Source organism: Schistocerca cancellata, chromosome 3 (assembly GCF_023864275.1).
Source record: "Schistocerca cancellata isolate TAMUIC-IGC-003103 chromosome 3, iqSchCanc2.1, whole genome shotgun sequence".
Classification (NCBI taxonomy): domain Eukaryota; kingdom Metazoa; phylum Arthropoda; class Insecta; order Orthoptera; family Acrididae; genus Schistocerca; species Schistocerca cancellata.
In genome coordinates this window covers 525,698,516-525,715,509 of record NC_064628.1, presented here as the reverse complement: position 1 = coordinate 525,715,509, position 16,994 = coordinate 525,698,516, and the positions used below count along the sequence as shown (strand labels likewise).

General features: G+C 36.6%; 1 protein-coding gene across 1 annotated transcript in view; it reads left to right on the top strand.

Moving 5' to 3' along the window:
• Positions 1 to 16,713, top strand: part of LOC126175354 (protein phosphatase 1 regulatory subunit 16A) — a 93,238-nt gene extending 76,525 nt beyond the window's left edge. The window contains exons 8-10 of the mRNA XM_049922104.1: positions 1,785 to 1,999; positions 2,137 to 2,341; positions 6,159 to 16,713. Of these exons, the coding sequence (XP_049778061.1) occupies positions 1,785 to 1,999; positions 2,137 to 2,341; positions 6,159 to 6,460 (722 nt within the window). The 3' untranslated portion in view covers positions 6,461 to 16,713. The remainder of the gene's footprint in view (positions 1 to 1,784; positions 2,000 to 2,136; positions 2,342 to 6,158) is intronic.
• The last annotated feature ends 281 nt before the right edge of the window (positions 16,714 to 16,994 follow it).

Sequence of the window (16,994 nt, the reverse complement as noted above, 5' to 3'; positions counted from 1 at the left end):
TCAAAAGTGTTTTCCAAATAGTTAAATATTTTTAATAGGAAAATCACTTAAGAAAATCAACAAGTTGTCTTGTTTGTGGACAATTGCAGTGTGCACAATGCTATCTCTCCATTAAAATCTCTGGCAGTACAATTTTTGCCACCTATGCAGAAATTGTAGCCCTTAGATCAAGGAATAATAAAAAATGCCAGAGAAAACTGCAGGTATGAAGCGGTTCAAATGACAATCCACAATATTGACGATGACAACCCTAAAAGTATAAACATTTTAGATGCGGTGAGAAAGCTATATAAAGTGTGGGGAAACATGATGGAGGAGCAAAGAGTCATCAGTTGTTTCTGAACATGTGGATTTTCGACAAGAGATGAAAATTAGCAGCTGGTGGGTTTAATATATGAGCATGTAAAATCTTAGTTTGATTCTGTCACTGGTTTATGGGGATTTTGATTAAAGCTTTTATTTTATACAGTATTTACACGAGACACCCTGTCAGTATCCTTGACTCCAAATGGGCGAAAGTGATGACTCACTTTAACACCATTCATGTTCGTTTTGAAGATTTCCTGGATGTGGACAGTGATGTCACAGTAGCAGGATCACTAACAGAAGCTGAGAGTGTTGATTCTGTGAAGACGGTGAACGAAAAAGAAGGCGGCAATGATCATGAAGAGGAAGGGGAAGAGGGTGAGGGGGATGTCGAAGAAAGCACTGGCAATGATGGCCAGCCAGATCAAACTGGTCTTCAACACAACCAAAGTGTTTGTGGAGAAGTAGGAGGTAGAGGATAATGTGTTCTGAACCGTCTTATTCATAGACAGTGAAATTGACTCACAGGTGACCAAAAGTTTAAAGCAGGCCAAAATGATGGATTACTTTTAACTTCTGGAAATTTTTATTTATGTACAGTGTATTCTGCTACTGAATTTAATTTATTTATGATAAATATTTTATTTAAAACTTATAAATTGTTTTCTGTTTCAAAAGAAAAAAAATATGCATGACAATATATCTCAATTTCTTCTTTGTGTTATCAGAACTAAATCTAGGCTTATATCACACACAAATGCAAAAAAAAAGATCACAGTACAGCAGCACAGTAATAAAAGAAAATCATGGGTTGTAAACAAATTCACCATCACCCCCTCCCCCTCCTCCTCCCCTCCCCTTCCACCTGGAAACCTCATTATGTTGAACCCTCGATATATAGAATGAATTCTGCCTTCCTTAGAGATTCGATGTATTGAAGTTTGACTTCATGACTCCACCCAAGAATTACCATTACTGTTGATCTTTAACTCAGTTAACTTCAGCAACAATGAATCTGTCCAGTTGTTCATAAGAATACTATAGAAAACTTAGATTTTCGTTGGAATATCAGTTCTCCAGCAGATATTATCAATAGTGTAACACTGAATAAATATGTATTATATGAACCCATTTTAAATATTCTTAATCCTCTGCATCCAAAGAAAGAGCTGGAAATTGCCAGTCTGATGGGAGAAATGTATTTCTCCCACCCACCCACCCCTCCACCCCCACCCCCCACCCCTTGTGGAGTCTGTTATGTATCGAATGTGCATTTAACTTTCAGCTGTTATTTCTTTCATTGCAATAAGGGAGAAATGTATGTTTCTCAAAGGAAACTACATACAGAAATAACATATTACATTTGTAATTTTATCTGTAGCCAATAAGTATTTCAAAAACAATTCAGTTTAAAATTGAGTTACTCTCATACATCATTCTGAATTACTGCAAATCTAAACAGTTAATTCTCTCTCTAGATATCTGTGAAGACCCAGAACTCCGAGAACGCATCCTTCAGTTACGTACTGAACAAGAAACAAAACGAATGCAAGAAGCAAAGAAGGGTCGTGTAAAACGTTCACAGTCGAATACGCGTACACAGTCTGTGAGAAGAACATCCATCCGTGATAAAGTTCTTACCACAAAGAAAGACGCTGTTGAAGAAGCTAGGTTGAGGTTACAAGCCCGGGAAGTAAGTACAATGATCATATTTACTGTTGCTTATTAATCCAATTGAGTAGAGAGGAAAAAGTAGCTGCTAGTTCACTTTTCAGTTGATTTTGTTTGGTAAAAAATTCAGCTTATTTCTGCAATGATCTGGTTGTATAGGTGTTTGCTCCTCAACCGGATGATGGGGACTCACGTGCAGCTTCTGATGTATCAACAGAAAACTTTGTCAATGGCAATGTAGCACGCCCGGGACAAGAAGTTGTGCCAAATGCTGCTCGACATGCACCTGATGGCAAGGATGATTCTAGTGGAATGACTGCTGTTGTAGAAGCCCAAGATGTGAAAGGTCCTCCATCAGCTCTAGGTTTGAATTTCTCTGTTTACCTATGCCTTTTGAAATGTTTATAAAATTTCCATTAATAGAGAATTCTATGTACATCATGTTCCTTGGACTAAAGAATTAACAATTAAAATTTTAAATTACTGTGAACTTGTATGTCATTTATTGGCTTCTTTTAATACTATGTTGGGCTAAATCAGTTTTAGTAGTTAAATGCAAATCAGTACATTAATATTTCGTCAGTTACTTCATGTTAAAATTGCTTAATGAGAGGAAAATGGTATGAATAATGATTCACAGTGTCAATGTAAGTCATCAGACCACAATTTTCACCTCCAAATGCAGATAACATGCACATGGATGTTTTTTCTGATTACATAGGGCTCAGTCTTCACAAGCAGCTGTGCAGTGTGCTGAAATCTTAATTTTAGCGGGAGAGTAAACTACATATAATAATTTTTTGTATTTGTTGTTTCTATTCTTTCCATCGGTGTAGCCAATTTCTTGTCCTCTGTGCTCCTTTGTAGGTGTACAGCAAGATTCTATAAACATGGGTCATTTATGAGGGGCATTCAGTAAGTAATGCAACACTTGTTTTTCCAGCCAATTTCGAAAAAGTGTGGAATTTTTTGTGGAACATAGTGGAATATTCCCACTTCAATCCCAATAGCTTCAGGAAGTTTTGATAGGTGGCAGCACTACACATAGCCTTCAAAATAGTGTCTGTAATGGAGGTGTATTCCAAGCAGAGAGCCGTCATTGAGTTCCTTTTGGGAGAAAACCAGAGCATCTCAGATATTCATAGGGATTTGCAGTTTGTCTGTGGAGACCTGTCAGTGAACAAAAGCGTGGTGAGTTGCTATGTGAGCCATTTATCATCATCGCAACAAGGTTGCGCAAATTTGTCCGGTCTCCTGTGTGCCAGATGGTTGCAACAGCTGTAACTCCTGCAATGTTGGAATGTGCAGACAGACACTCTCATTTGAGATGACTGATGGGTCACAAACATCTCACTGCACTGCTGGACGTTCCTGTTGGTATTACTGACAAGCTTGTCCACCAGTCGTGGACCTCAAAAGTGTGTTCCACTGGGTTCCTCACTACCTAACAGAAAATCATAAAGAGCAGTGAAGGACCATCTGTGCAGAATTGCTTGCATGTTACAAGGCTGATCGGGACAATTCTTTGTTGAACGTCATCACAGATGGTGAAACATGGGTTCATAGTTTCAAACTGGAACCAAAATCACAATCTATAGTATGATGCCACACACCTCTCCTCTGCAGAAAGAGGTCAAAGCCATATTCTCAGCTGGTAAAGTCCTGCCCACGGTCTTCTGGGACTCTGAAGGGACTATTCTATTGCTACAATAAACTCTAAGGTGTATTGTGCTACCTTCAGGAAATTGAAGAAACAACTTCAGTATGTTAGTCACCACAAAAATGCAAATGAGCTCCTTCTCCATGACATCAGCAGTCCTCACAGAAGACTGCACATCCGAGAGGAGCTCACAAAACTTCATTGGACCATTCTTCCTCATCCGCCCTACAGCCCGGATCTTGCACCATCTGACTTCCATCTGTTTTTCCCAACGATGGCTGCACTCAATGGGGAGAAGTACATGGATGATGGGGAAGTTATTGAAGCAGTAAGATGTTGGACCTGATGTCAATCAGTAGACTGGTACCATGCGGGCATACAAGGCATCACATTGAACAGAGATTATTTACATCTACATTGATACACCACAGTCCACCTTATGGCATGTCGTGGAGGGTGTCCCATACCACTACTAGTTATATGCTTTCCTATTCCACTCACAAATAGAATGAGGGAAAACAACTGTCTATATTCTGTTGAAAAATAGGGTTTTGTAGCCATAAGAGTGGAGAAAGATGTTTTGGAATCCTGAATAAAATCAACCTGCTTTCAGAAAAAAATGCATTGCATTACTTATTGAATGCCCTTTGTAGATTAAAGGTATTTAATGTGTATTCTTTGCTGGGTGAAAATTAAGACAGTTTATATGGAATCCAGTAACGTAGGTAGTGCTCTGATATTGTGCTTTACTGTCATAATTACAAATAGACAGAATGCCTGGCCAGAACCTACCTTCAGTGATCCCAATAGACACAAATAAAAGTACAAAAAATACCTTTGCTTTCAGAACTATTATTTCCTTCCTTAGAAGGAGAAGAGAGGTGTATTGAGGAAGGCTAGAAAGGAGAAGTTGGCCACTCAGACACTTTGCCTCCCCTTGTCCCCCCAACAGGTGGCCCCTCTCATCATGGGGACTGAGTGAGTGATCTGTCCCTCTTTTATAACCTCCCCGAGAAGGAATCGATTTCCAAAAATAGGATAGTTTTTTATACCTTTAAACTTGTCTGTCAGCAGTATTGGGATTTCAACTCCAAAAGGTGCACTAGCCAACCATACTGTCTCTTTGGATTTGTGTGTGCACTGTTCAGCTGTTGTACCTATTAAAAATTTATGGTTTGCTGGAATCATTTTTCCATAATAAATGATAATGTGGGACCTGTGGGAAACAACATTTTTGTTTGGCTACTACACCACGTCGGGGGTGGAAGGTAGCTGTCGCATATGTGATTCACTTCAGGATTGTCCGCCATTTCAGCAGCAATGGAACAACAGAGCATTGTGTTTTCCTGTTCAATATCTTTATTGTAATTGCTGAATGTGGTATACAACAGAGCAGGCATTTCATCACTAATTTAATTGCACAACTACACGTATCAGTACAGTTTTCAGAACAACAGGGAACATTCTTAATAAGCAGCTCTCAGGACCCGATAAAAAATGAGGACACATGAAAATATTGCCCCTGTGAAAGAGCTGTCAAGAGGCCAGAGATGATTTGCCATCATCATGCACACTGTCTACAGATGAGCCATGAGTATGTGATAAGAAAGTTAAGTTTGGTTTTAAAACTCTATGCATATAAAATACTGGAGTTTCAGCAGATCGAAGTAAGACTTCCAACAATAAGAAGACTTTTCTGTGCATATTTAAAGACAGTCCAAATGCAATACTGCTTATAAGAGCACGTTTTCACTTAAAAGGATCTGTTAACAAAAGAACTACTATTTTCAGGCTACTTAATAGCCTCACCTCTCTCCATTTGTGACTGTGTTGCATGCAGTACACATGGCCTGTGCCAGATTTGTGGAAGCTATGGATGAACATGAGCAGTGTTTATTTTCAACAGGATAATGCAACATTACACACTGAAAATACATCCATGGCACTTGTGTGGAACATTTTATCTGGATGCATCATTTCAGTAATGTGCCCTGGTCACCAAAGCCATCAGATTTGTGTTGTGAGGCTGAAAGAGTTTTTCTTTGTTGACAAAACCTAAAATTTAATAGAATTGAAAGCTGCCATCACAGACTAGATAGGTTTGATTGACAATTGCCTGCTTTTCTGAATTGTGAGTAACTTGTAGTAGAGAGCTTAAATTGCATTCAAGAGAATGGCCATCACTTGGTTGATATGATCTTTCGTAAGTGACCCTGTAAACAAAATAGAAGATATTAACCCATGATTTTGGATAAATAATTTCATTTGAAAACCGACTGTTTCCTGTAGGTCATGCTGTATTTAGAGCTTCTGAATGTTCAAAATATATAGTTCATGCCTCTGTTTGCTTCTGTTTGTATGGATTACTTGAATACATTTTATTACTAGTGCATAAATTGCAAGTGCCAAAATATTTCATAATCACAATGTATTGCATTTGTTGCATTATCTTTGAGAAAACAGAAATAAAACTATTATTACAAAGGATAAATTACATAAGTGTGCTACAATTTATTTTCAGAAATACCTGCAGAAACTAGTTACGTGACTGAAGGAAATGGTAAAATAAACATAAACGTCACAGTGACAATCAATGCAGGAACATTGGCTGACTTAAAGAAACAACGGGCACAGATTAGAAACAGCAGTCCAACAGAAGTGACTGGTGGTTCTGCACCACTGTTACTATCTCCTTCATCAGTGACAGGATCTGACATGCTACTGACTGACAGCTCTGCCTCACCACCTGTGAGGCGTTTCACTGGTAACACTAGTGAAATTGTTGGTGATCCACGTACCCGCCGTTGCTGCATCATCTCGTAAGGAATGACCTTGTGTGTTTAGGCAGCAGAGAGAGAGAGAGAGAGAGAGAGAGAGAGAGAGAGAGAGAGAGAGAGAGAGAGAGATTGTGAGATTGTGATTGCATTGTGATGCAGAAATATCTGAATGTTGTGTTCATATGCAGCTGTATTGATGTATTTCAAAACCAACATCTATTTTTTTAAATGTTATTTATATTACTGTTATAAGAAATTATACACAAAAGTTGAATACTTGTCATGGTATGATGTTAATCTAGCTGTTCCGTGTGTATTTACTGTTGTTCTTGAACACATTCATGTTTACCTGTTTAAGGAAATAATTTTTACATGGAAGAAGAATGTGTTATAGAGGTTACTGATTTTTGTACATGTGAAATAGGGATGCAAGAACACATGATGTATGTTCTTTAGTAATTCACATCTTTCATTCACTTTGTCATCTCATCTCTTGAAACCCGTTTACCCTTTCTCAGTAGCAAAGTCATGATCGAGTAAATGATGACCATTAATTAATTAGAACTAGAACATACAAGAGTGCAAAATATCTTAAGTGACTTTCAGCTATACTCTTCAGAGTAGAAATACCTGTATACATCAGTAGGAGAAAATTATTTTTGATCTTTGTAAACAGTATGTTTAAGGTACCGAAAATGATGGATGTAATTACCTGCAGATAGAAATATTAATTTTCAAGTTTTCCTGCAGAACCAGGCCTCGGACTCAGGGCCATGTGCAAATATCTTATTGGCAATATTTGTGTTATTTAGTTTGTTGCCATCATCAAGTAGTACCGAGATCACAAGAAAGTGCCCCATATATTCACAGTGTAGTTAGCCCCTCCCTTGTACTGCGTTTGATAATCTGTACAATTCTTGTTGTCTCAAAATACACCTTGTATGGTCCATTAACATATTTTTTTAATGTATACCTCAAGTCGTTCTACATTCCTGAAGGTTTTCCTTCTTGATGAGATGGACAGAACATGACAAATGAATGAATGAATGAATGAATCAGTCAATCAATCAATGGTGTGCACTGTTTGTTTCCTACCTTCTCATCCAGGTCTTCAGTAAACATTTCACTTCTATAGCTGGTGGTGAGATTCCAGGCATTCACTTTTCAGTCTGATTTAGATATCTTGTTGTTTCTTTATGAAGACTGCTCACACTGCAAATGTAGGGAGTGTAGGTAGTATAACGGCAGTCTGTGCATAGTCTAGTCTGATTCAAAGTGCCAGTAGTTGAGAATGTTAAAATTCTCAATGTGCTCCTGAGTGTTGGAACTGGCATTAAATGCTTATCCATATTGATCTTAATTTATGCTTCTGTTGTTATAATTAAAACAGCTGGTCTCTTTTGCATTGATTTCCTTATTGTTGAACCTAAAACCTGCCACAACTGCTATCCTACTGGGCTATGTGTTTGCTAGCCGGTTGTACAGAGTTGGTGTCCAGCCTCTCTGTTAAGAAGCTTTTCTGTCAGTTTTTATTCTATGGTATCCCTTATTACGGTATATTATAACTGTCAGATGTGAGCCAAAATTTGAGTCTCGTTATAACTTGTCTCATGTTCTCTCTCTGATGACTGTGCTGCTAATAGGATATTAAGACTAATTTTCCTTCCTTCATCTCATGTTGTAGTTGAAGGCAATGCTCTGCTACAGCCTATTTGCTAGACACTATGAGGCTCATGTGTCTTTTTTGTCTTCCTCATCACCTAGTTTTCTCTTTGACATAGATTATGCCAAATTCACAAAAAAAATTAATAAATTCCAATATAACAACGAAAACAATCGATTATTGTCAAAATAATTTAACTGGATAGATAAAAAATCTACTCACCAAGCGGTGGCATAACACACACATAAAAAAACAGTTGTGATTGGAAGGCTTTTGGAGCTGGTGGCTCCGCCTTCAGGCCGAAGGGTTGAAGGGGAAGGAAGAGGGGAGAAGGAAAAGGACTGGAGAGGTTTAGGAAAAGGGGGTAGATTTTGGTAAAAGTCACCCAGAACCATGGGTCAGGGGAGACGTACCACACAGGATGAGAAGGAAGACTCACTTGGGTTTACAAAAATCTGAAATTTGTTGCCATCCTTGTGAATGTGGTATGACCTCTCTAAGACATACAGTTGGAAATACTGAGATCTCATATGCAGGATGTTAAAGGCTCACAATGAGGCTGGGAGTAAATATTGTGTTAGTGAAAAACACACACACTCACACTTTAATTAATGACTTATGTAGGTAGAGAACAAACATACACACTTGTACATTGCCTTAGCTAGAGATGATGATGTACATGAGAGGAAGGGATTCTAAATATCTTATCTTTTACACAGATTTATTTCTGGATTTTAAATTCACAGTGAAATAGCTGGATATCACACCATCATATGACTTTTAACTTCATGCCCATATAATTCCAAAGTTTCTTAAGATAATTTCTAGGTGGCAAAATATTTTGAACGACTTACTATAATAGAAATATGCCTGTTTCCTCTATTTAAAATAAGGAATTTTTCAGAGAAAAATTTGTTTATTTCTTTCTGCTTAAGTTTGTCATTTTTTCTGCAATCTTGTGGAAACTTTTGTCTTGGTAATTTCATGATGGGGTGTAGTAGTTTTCAGTGCATAGTCATTAGACTAAGGAAATGTGTTTTGTTATGTTCAAGTCAAGAACGTGAATCGTATACTCCTGAATGTGAATTTTTACTTTGTGTACACTGTTGTGAAAACTAGATCATAATCAGGATTTGAACATTTTTCCTGTGTTGTGGGCCATGAGAGATATCTAAATAGCTCACTCAGTAAGAGCTTTGTCAAGGGCAAGAGGAACAGATTAAAGTACAAGTGCAGTACACAATTTTAACCTATCAGGAAGAAGTATGACAGCATTCCTTACTAAATGAAAGATTTAGTTCTCATAGACTGTTTTGTACAGGTGGTGTAGTGGTTTTCAATGGATAGGGGTTAGACTAAGGATACTTGTTTTTTCACATTTAAGTCAACATCATGAACAATGCAGATCAAAGCTGCATTGTAGAGTATGGTGTGTCATAAGTACATTAGGCTTATAAAAAGTAAAAATTTGAGTTCCATACTCAGTCTGGCACACAATTGTAATCTGTCGCAAACTTTCATAAAAAGATCAGACAATTTTTTACATAAGAAATTTCATATCTAATTTCAAGGTATTGGCATTAAGCTGCTAGTGTTGTTAACATTTTAAGCAGGTTCCATTGCCTATTTCTAGTACTAATCTGAGAAATGAAATGAATGTAATATCTATCTTGGTGAGGGTACTTTATAATTTCGAGATCTGTAACCACAGAGAAAAATTTGCAAGACAGTCATCATAAACAGTTACATGTTGCTGCAGAAGTCTAACACATGGTTGCAGCTAAGATTTTTTTTCAAGCTGTGTTTCCTTGCATGGTTTTCGCTGTGCTACACTCACATTCCATAGAACGTCATATGTTAATAGAAAGAAGTTATGAAGGAAGATTAACATATTTTTGTAATGCGTAATAAGGTATAACTATTATATTAATTATATCTGTCTGTCTAATATCACATTTATGCAAAGTTTTAGCACAATTTTTTGTCACTATGTTTTGTTCCCAGTATGTTAAATTCAATCCAGTTTTATTTGAATATGGAACCTTTAACTATTAAATTATACAGACATTCGGTAATATTATTTACAGTAAAAAAAAAACTGGACATAAATAGCGACCTTTCTCTTTTAATCAAATTAAGCACAAAGGAAAGTGGTGCAGTGGTTATAAGGCCCTGATTCCCATTCGGGAGAAGCAGAAATCAGATCACACAAAATTTAGGTTTTCTTTGGTTTTTGTAAATCATTTAAGCTGAAGTCAATTATGGTTCTTTTGTAAAGGCCCTAGTTGATTTCCTTCTTCTTTCTTGTCCAATCAGACCTAATGCTTCATCTGTGACAACTTTGTCATTGATGGGATGTTAATCCCTAATCTTTCTTCCTCCCCCTGGAAAAGAACCACTCAGTTTCTCTATTGCTACTCTAAACAGTTATGTTCTCTTTCTGTATTTAATTGAAGCTAAACTGGTGTTATAGTGAGGAGATAAAGTAATGGAACTTTTAAATAATGAGGTATGAAGTTGTCCAGATGCATTGAAATTTATTTTCAGCAATCCCTGGCATGTAAATTCTCTTTCATTGGTTGTTTCATTATCCTAAGAGAAATTTCTCATTAGCTGACTTAAGTTTCATTAAGTACAGTACATTAAAACCATTTTGTGTGTGTGTGTGTGTGTGTGTGTGTGTGTGTGTGTGTGTGTGTGTGGCATATGTTCCGCTCCCATAACTAATATCATTGTTTTCATGGGCAAGCACAGTTTATCATTAAATCATTAATTACAAACAAAATTCTTAATAGTTCAAAATAAAACCAAATTTGTGTGTGTGTGTGTGTGTGTGTGTGTGTGTGTGTGTGTGTGTATTTGGCATATGTTCTGCTCCCATAACTAATATCATTGTTTTCATGGGCAAGCACAGTTTATCATTAAATGATTAATTACAAACAAAATTCTTAATAGTTCAAAATAAAGAGCCCCTTGTTCATTGTGTGTTGAAAGACCTGCCTGTTCTTTCTTATTTTTAATCATTTTGAGTTTTTTTGTTTAAAAGAAATGAGTCATTCTCAGAAGTATTAATAACTATGCAATAACATGTCTATAAATATGCACAAATGAGACATGTCTAAAAAGTATCTGACCTTTGGCTGAAAAAATATTTCGAGAACATGACGGGGTTGGGATCCTAATCGCCTTCAAAGTAGGCCCCTTGTGCTTGCACACACTTAGCCCACCAATCCTTCCACTGCCAGAAACACCTCTGGAAGTCTTTCTTTGGAATGGTGTTCAGCTCTGTCATCGTGTTCTGCATTATCTCTTCTCTACTCTCAAAATGGGATCCTTTCAGTGGCGTCTTCAATTTTGGAAACAACCTGAAGTTGCAAGGAGCCATGTCTGAAGAGTAGGGAGATTGGCGAATGGCTGTAATTCCATGTTTGGCCAAGAAATTTTGGATCAAGTGGGATGAATGTGTGGGGGCGTTGTTGTGATGCAGTTGCTGGTTTTTCGCTGTCCACGTGTCTGATCTTTTGTGCTGAACTGCGTCACGGAGTCGACAGAGAACATCTTGATAATACTCCTTTGTCACTGTTTGTCCTTCCGGTGCATATTCGTAATGCACAAGTCCACGGACATCAAAGAAGACAGTCAGCATCACCTTGATTTTGCTTCGCACCTGCCACCCTTTTTTCGGCCTTGGAGACTTGTGATGCTTCCATTGCGATGACTATTTTTCTTTTTCTGGGTAGTATCCGTACACCTATGACTCATCTCCAGTTATCACAGTGTTCATAAACCAAGGATCAGTGTTTGTGGTGTCCAGGAGGTCCTGTGCAATGTCAAAACAGAGGTATTTTTGTTCTGGCGACAACAACTTGGGCACAAATTTCACAGCCAGTCGGAGCAAGTTCAAATCGTCATGAAAAATTGCATATGCAGAATCTTTACTCACTCCAACCTATTGGGCAACCTCCCGCACAGTCAAACAACGATCTGCCATCACCAAATTTTGCACCTTCTCAGCAACAGCTGCACTCCGAGCGGTTTAAGGCCTGCCAGAATGCTGGTCACTCTCCGCTGATGTGCAGCCATTTTTGAATTGGTTGAACCACTCCTTAATTTGTGTTACACCCATCGCGTCTTCTCCAAACACCTGCTGAATCTTAAGAATTGTTTTGCTTTGAGAATCGCCAAGCTTTTGACAAAATTTGATACAGTATCTTTGCTCAACACATTCAGTCATCTTGAGAGAATCGGTAATCCGACGAACATGTTGTGTAGCACCTCACTCAGCGACCGATACGCAGCGATTGATGCGCTGGAAGGCAAGGACAAAATTCACGCATTCGCATAAAGGTATCTTCTTTTACTGTGTACAGTGGTGCTGTGCTGTTGTCTCTATTTTGCTCTGGAAAATCGAAGGTCGGATACTTTTTAGACATACCTCGTATTTTATTGAGGGCAAATGGAAGAAAATGATGTCATAGAACTCACAGTTATCAATACTATACACAAATGTTATCACGTTAATGAAAAGTTAAAATAATTATCAGGTTGATAAACATGTTTCTTTGAAATTTCAAAGTACTCCATTAATTTCTGTGATTGGAGGAATACAGAAATAAGTAAGGCTAACTCATTTTATGACTCACAAGAGAAATATATAGATCTAGCTTGGGAGAGAAGAATATAATGACAGCATTGAATCTTCTGAAAGCTTTAGACAGTTTGTGTGGAAGCATATATTTTGTTAGAGACTCAGTGCTGTGTGACTTCTTTGCCTTAATACCAGTTTGTAGTCTGAACTTCAAAAAGATGTTTACCTCCTTGAAAACCACAATATTTGATTGCTGTAACATTGCAGAGTAAATGCTTTTCATGTGTCCATGCTACAGTTCCGAGAGTATTGTTTGTGACTTTGTCACAGTTGAAACAAATGTATAGTTTGTTATAAAGTTGACTGTTTATCTCTCATAGATAGTTTTGAGTGTTAGATTCATGGAACAGCTAGATAATATTTTTATATAAGATTTTGTGTACTTATTACTATTGTTTTCTAATTTGTACTATTGGTTGTGGATTGTACTTACTGTGACTGGATAAAGTTGTGGCTATTTTTACTTATTTATTTTTTATATTTTTCAAGGTCTGAAGGCCTAAGTAAAGAACTGATGTTAACAGAGATCTATATAGAAGATGCATAAATGTTACAGGCCTAATTTAATTTTTTTATTATATCATACATCATATGTATATCATATGTAGTAATTGACTCCTTTGAATAGAAGCGACACAACAAAAAAAGGAGAGAAGAGTGTGTGTGTGTGTGTGTGTGTGTGTGTGTGTGTGTGTGTGTGTGTGTGTGCATGTGCGCATGTTGACACATTTTAAACTGAAGATGAAATAATATTTCAAGAAGACTGCAAGAGTGTTAATTATTTACCTTTATTTGTATGGAATGGGTTTCATTTCTTCTAATACAAAATAACACTGTCCAAACTGTGATTTTATATAAACATTCCACTTAAATGTTTTATTTGTACTGCATACAGTATTATTAAAGAAAAACAGTATTTAATGATAAATTATGGAACATACAGTGTAAGACATGGGCAGTGATTACAGAAAACATGCATTTTTATCGAATAATTTAAATATCTTGTATTATACACTTTTTTTCTTTTTTCCTCATATAATTTATGTTCTGCTGGCCACGGCTGTATTTCACAGAACATTGATGCATGGTCAAAATTGGAACATCAAACACAAAAATTTCGTTTTTGTGGCACATTTAGCAAATGTTGTAAGTGCTGTGGTTAAATAATGAAATTAATATTAAACTATGAAGGTTGGCTGTTTACACATACAGATTTACATTTACATTCTTTTCATAGATCTATTGCCTGTTTGTACCTTCTTTATTGTCTGTCTGCTTCATGTTAGTCACCGATCCCGTGAAGAAAGTAAACACAGGCGTGAAAGCAATGTACTCATTGTTACTGTTGATTTGGACATATATTTTTCACTACACACATGTGTATGTCATTTGGTTTTCTTGTTTGTAGTTGTTATTTCACTTCACTGTTTTAGTTTGTATTCTGCAGATAATGATACCTGCAAAGGAAAAGCAGTGGTAGGATTTGTAACAAAAAAGAAAAACTCAGATCCTTCAGTCTAGACATTTTAAAAAAAATATTTAGAGTTCCTGTTCGAGACATCAGAAAAATATTTTGGACACTTTCTTAAGAATGTATGACTCTCACATTAAAAAAGTGCAATTGGAATACAGGAGTTGCACTAGTGGTCTATAACAGTGCTAACTTAATGTAGTGTGTTTTTTCAAAAGAAATGCTGCTCCCAATCAGAGATTTTTGTGTGAAGTATTTCAAGATATTATCCCAGTCTTAATTATCATTTCTTATTTGATGAGCACTGCCCAAAACTAAGCTGATAAGCCTTAGCACTAATGCAACCTATATGTTTTCCTGCCACTTTCCAGAAAGTGTCCCCAACTGCATTGTAAACACTTGTAATAGCACACTGACAAGTGTACATTCCTTGTGCAGATTCCAGACTTGTAATACAATATTGAATCCTCATTGTTCTCATTCCAGATGTTCAAATACTGATTTATATTCAGCCGTTACTGTCTTATTTATATGTTACTGCTTTGTTGTTACTTTTGGAGTATTTCATATGAGACGCAGTCAGTATTTGTGGTATCTTAACATGTAAAGATGATCAGTCAATGTAGTGTATAAACCTTCCGTTGCACTTGTAAAATAAATATTTGAGGCAGAACTAGATAAGTGAGCAGATCATGGAGGTTAGTTACAAATTAGATCTGAGATGACAGCATGTCTTTCTATCTCTCTGGTCTAACCCTGTGCAAGGGTGTAGTGCCATTACATGGTAAGCAACCTGATGACCCATCTACATGAAGGTCTGTCTTGGCAAGGTGACCTGCTTGCTGCAAGCCCATCCTGGTCAAGATTTTAATCTGGCCTATCCACCTTAATAGTGCACTTCCTCAGAGTCTTCAGCTGTCGACTGTTACTCTATCATTGTTATTCTATTGACTGTTCCCTTCTGGTGATTGACCAAAATATTTCAGTTTGTTTTGGTTGACAAGGGTCAACAGTCTTGTTTTGATGCTGAACTGCTTCAGGATCAATTCATTAGTACAATGTGCTATCCATGTTATTTGAAGTAATCTTCTGTAGCACTACATTTCCAGAGTTATCAGTCTTGCAGCAATCTGCCATCTTCATCATCCAAGTTTCTGCCGCATTTGTCTTGATCGAGAAGTTTAGCATTCGGACAAGGGTGAGCTTTGTCTTGTCAGTGGTGGAGGTGATATAGATGCAACCAAGTTTTGCTGTAGAGTTCCTTGCAATCAAAATGCACCTACTGATCTCTGTCTCCAGTATCAGTGACAACAGATCCTAAATAGCATAACCAGTCATAATTGAAATCTGATTTAGAACTGGCCCGAAATTTTCTATTATAGGATCCATTTACATGACATTAAAAGATTGCCTTATGGAATATTATAGTGTGCAGAAATGATAGTCCATTTTAGAAGTAACTTATTACTTTTGATAGTGAAATAGTATGCAGGAAAGGGGATTTCAGATCATGGAATACATTTTGCAAACAATAAAAAAGTGGTTGCAAGTAGCTATTTCCTCTTGATCTTGTGGAAAAGAGAACACTGCTGGTTCTAAATAACATTATCCCAATACAGAAAAATGAACTTGCACAATTTATTTTTTCAGCAAATAGTAATACTGTTACTAGTTGTTAAGAGTTTAAATTGTAATGCATCCCATTTTTTTAAAAAATATTTTCTTATAGAGTAGAGAAAGTGACCAGAACTAAGTGAATAATTGCTGTTGGAGGCCAACAGTGTTTGTGTTTAAAATTTGTTGTAATGTACAAGTTTTCTAACAGAAAATAAATACAAGAATAAGCTGCATTTAGTAGATATGTATTGAGTCACAGATGACCATAGAAAACTACCAAACCTGAAAAGACTGTCATTGTGTATTAAGAATAAGTCTAGTGTACTGCTAAGATGTTCCTTTATATGTGACAGAAGAGTTACTCATAAAACAAGTTTATTGTACAGTAACAGATTAGTTATATAAACTCATGCAATTTTAAAAAAAGTACGAGACAGCATAATTTTCTGCTGTACGATTTTAGTTCCGTATTTTGTTTGCACTCACCAGTTCTAAATTGTAACACATTGGCCTAGATTGCAGACACTGCTATATTTTTTGGAAGCCAGAATAAAAAAATATTTGTGACTTGGTGTACACACACACACACACACACACATATATAATAGAGGGAGACATTCCACGTGGGAAGAATATATCTAAAAAGAAAGATGATGAGACTTACCAAACAGACCTGCCAGCGCTTTTGTTTGGTAAGTCTCATCATCTTTCTTTTTATATATAGCAAAATGATACAGGAGCTCTGATTTAATATTTTTGTAAATGCTAAATTTAAGTCTTCCTACTGGACATATCATATTGTATTTTTTAATTTACGTGCAGTTAAAATGTTTCCTGTGAGTGTTTTATTGATGGAGAAGAAAAAAAAAAGCACAGTAACCTAAAAGAACCTTTCTGCAAGTATGATGACACAGTACTAGAATTAACTGATTTGCTCCACAAGATAAATGTGCTCTTATATAGTAAATAGTTTTGCAGAATGATGGAAAAGGAAAATAGCAAGAAATCCCTAATATGTGATAATACGGAGGAAATGAAGCACAGCACACTGTGCAAGTGCAATTGAACATTCCAAAACATGTAATCTTTGATAGAACATAAAAATTCAAGTCTAAAAAAAAGGCCTTGCAAACAAAGCTTCCTAACGAACAAAATAAGGAGTACTAAGTATTGTCAGCCAC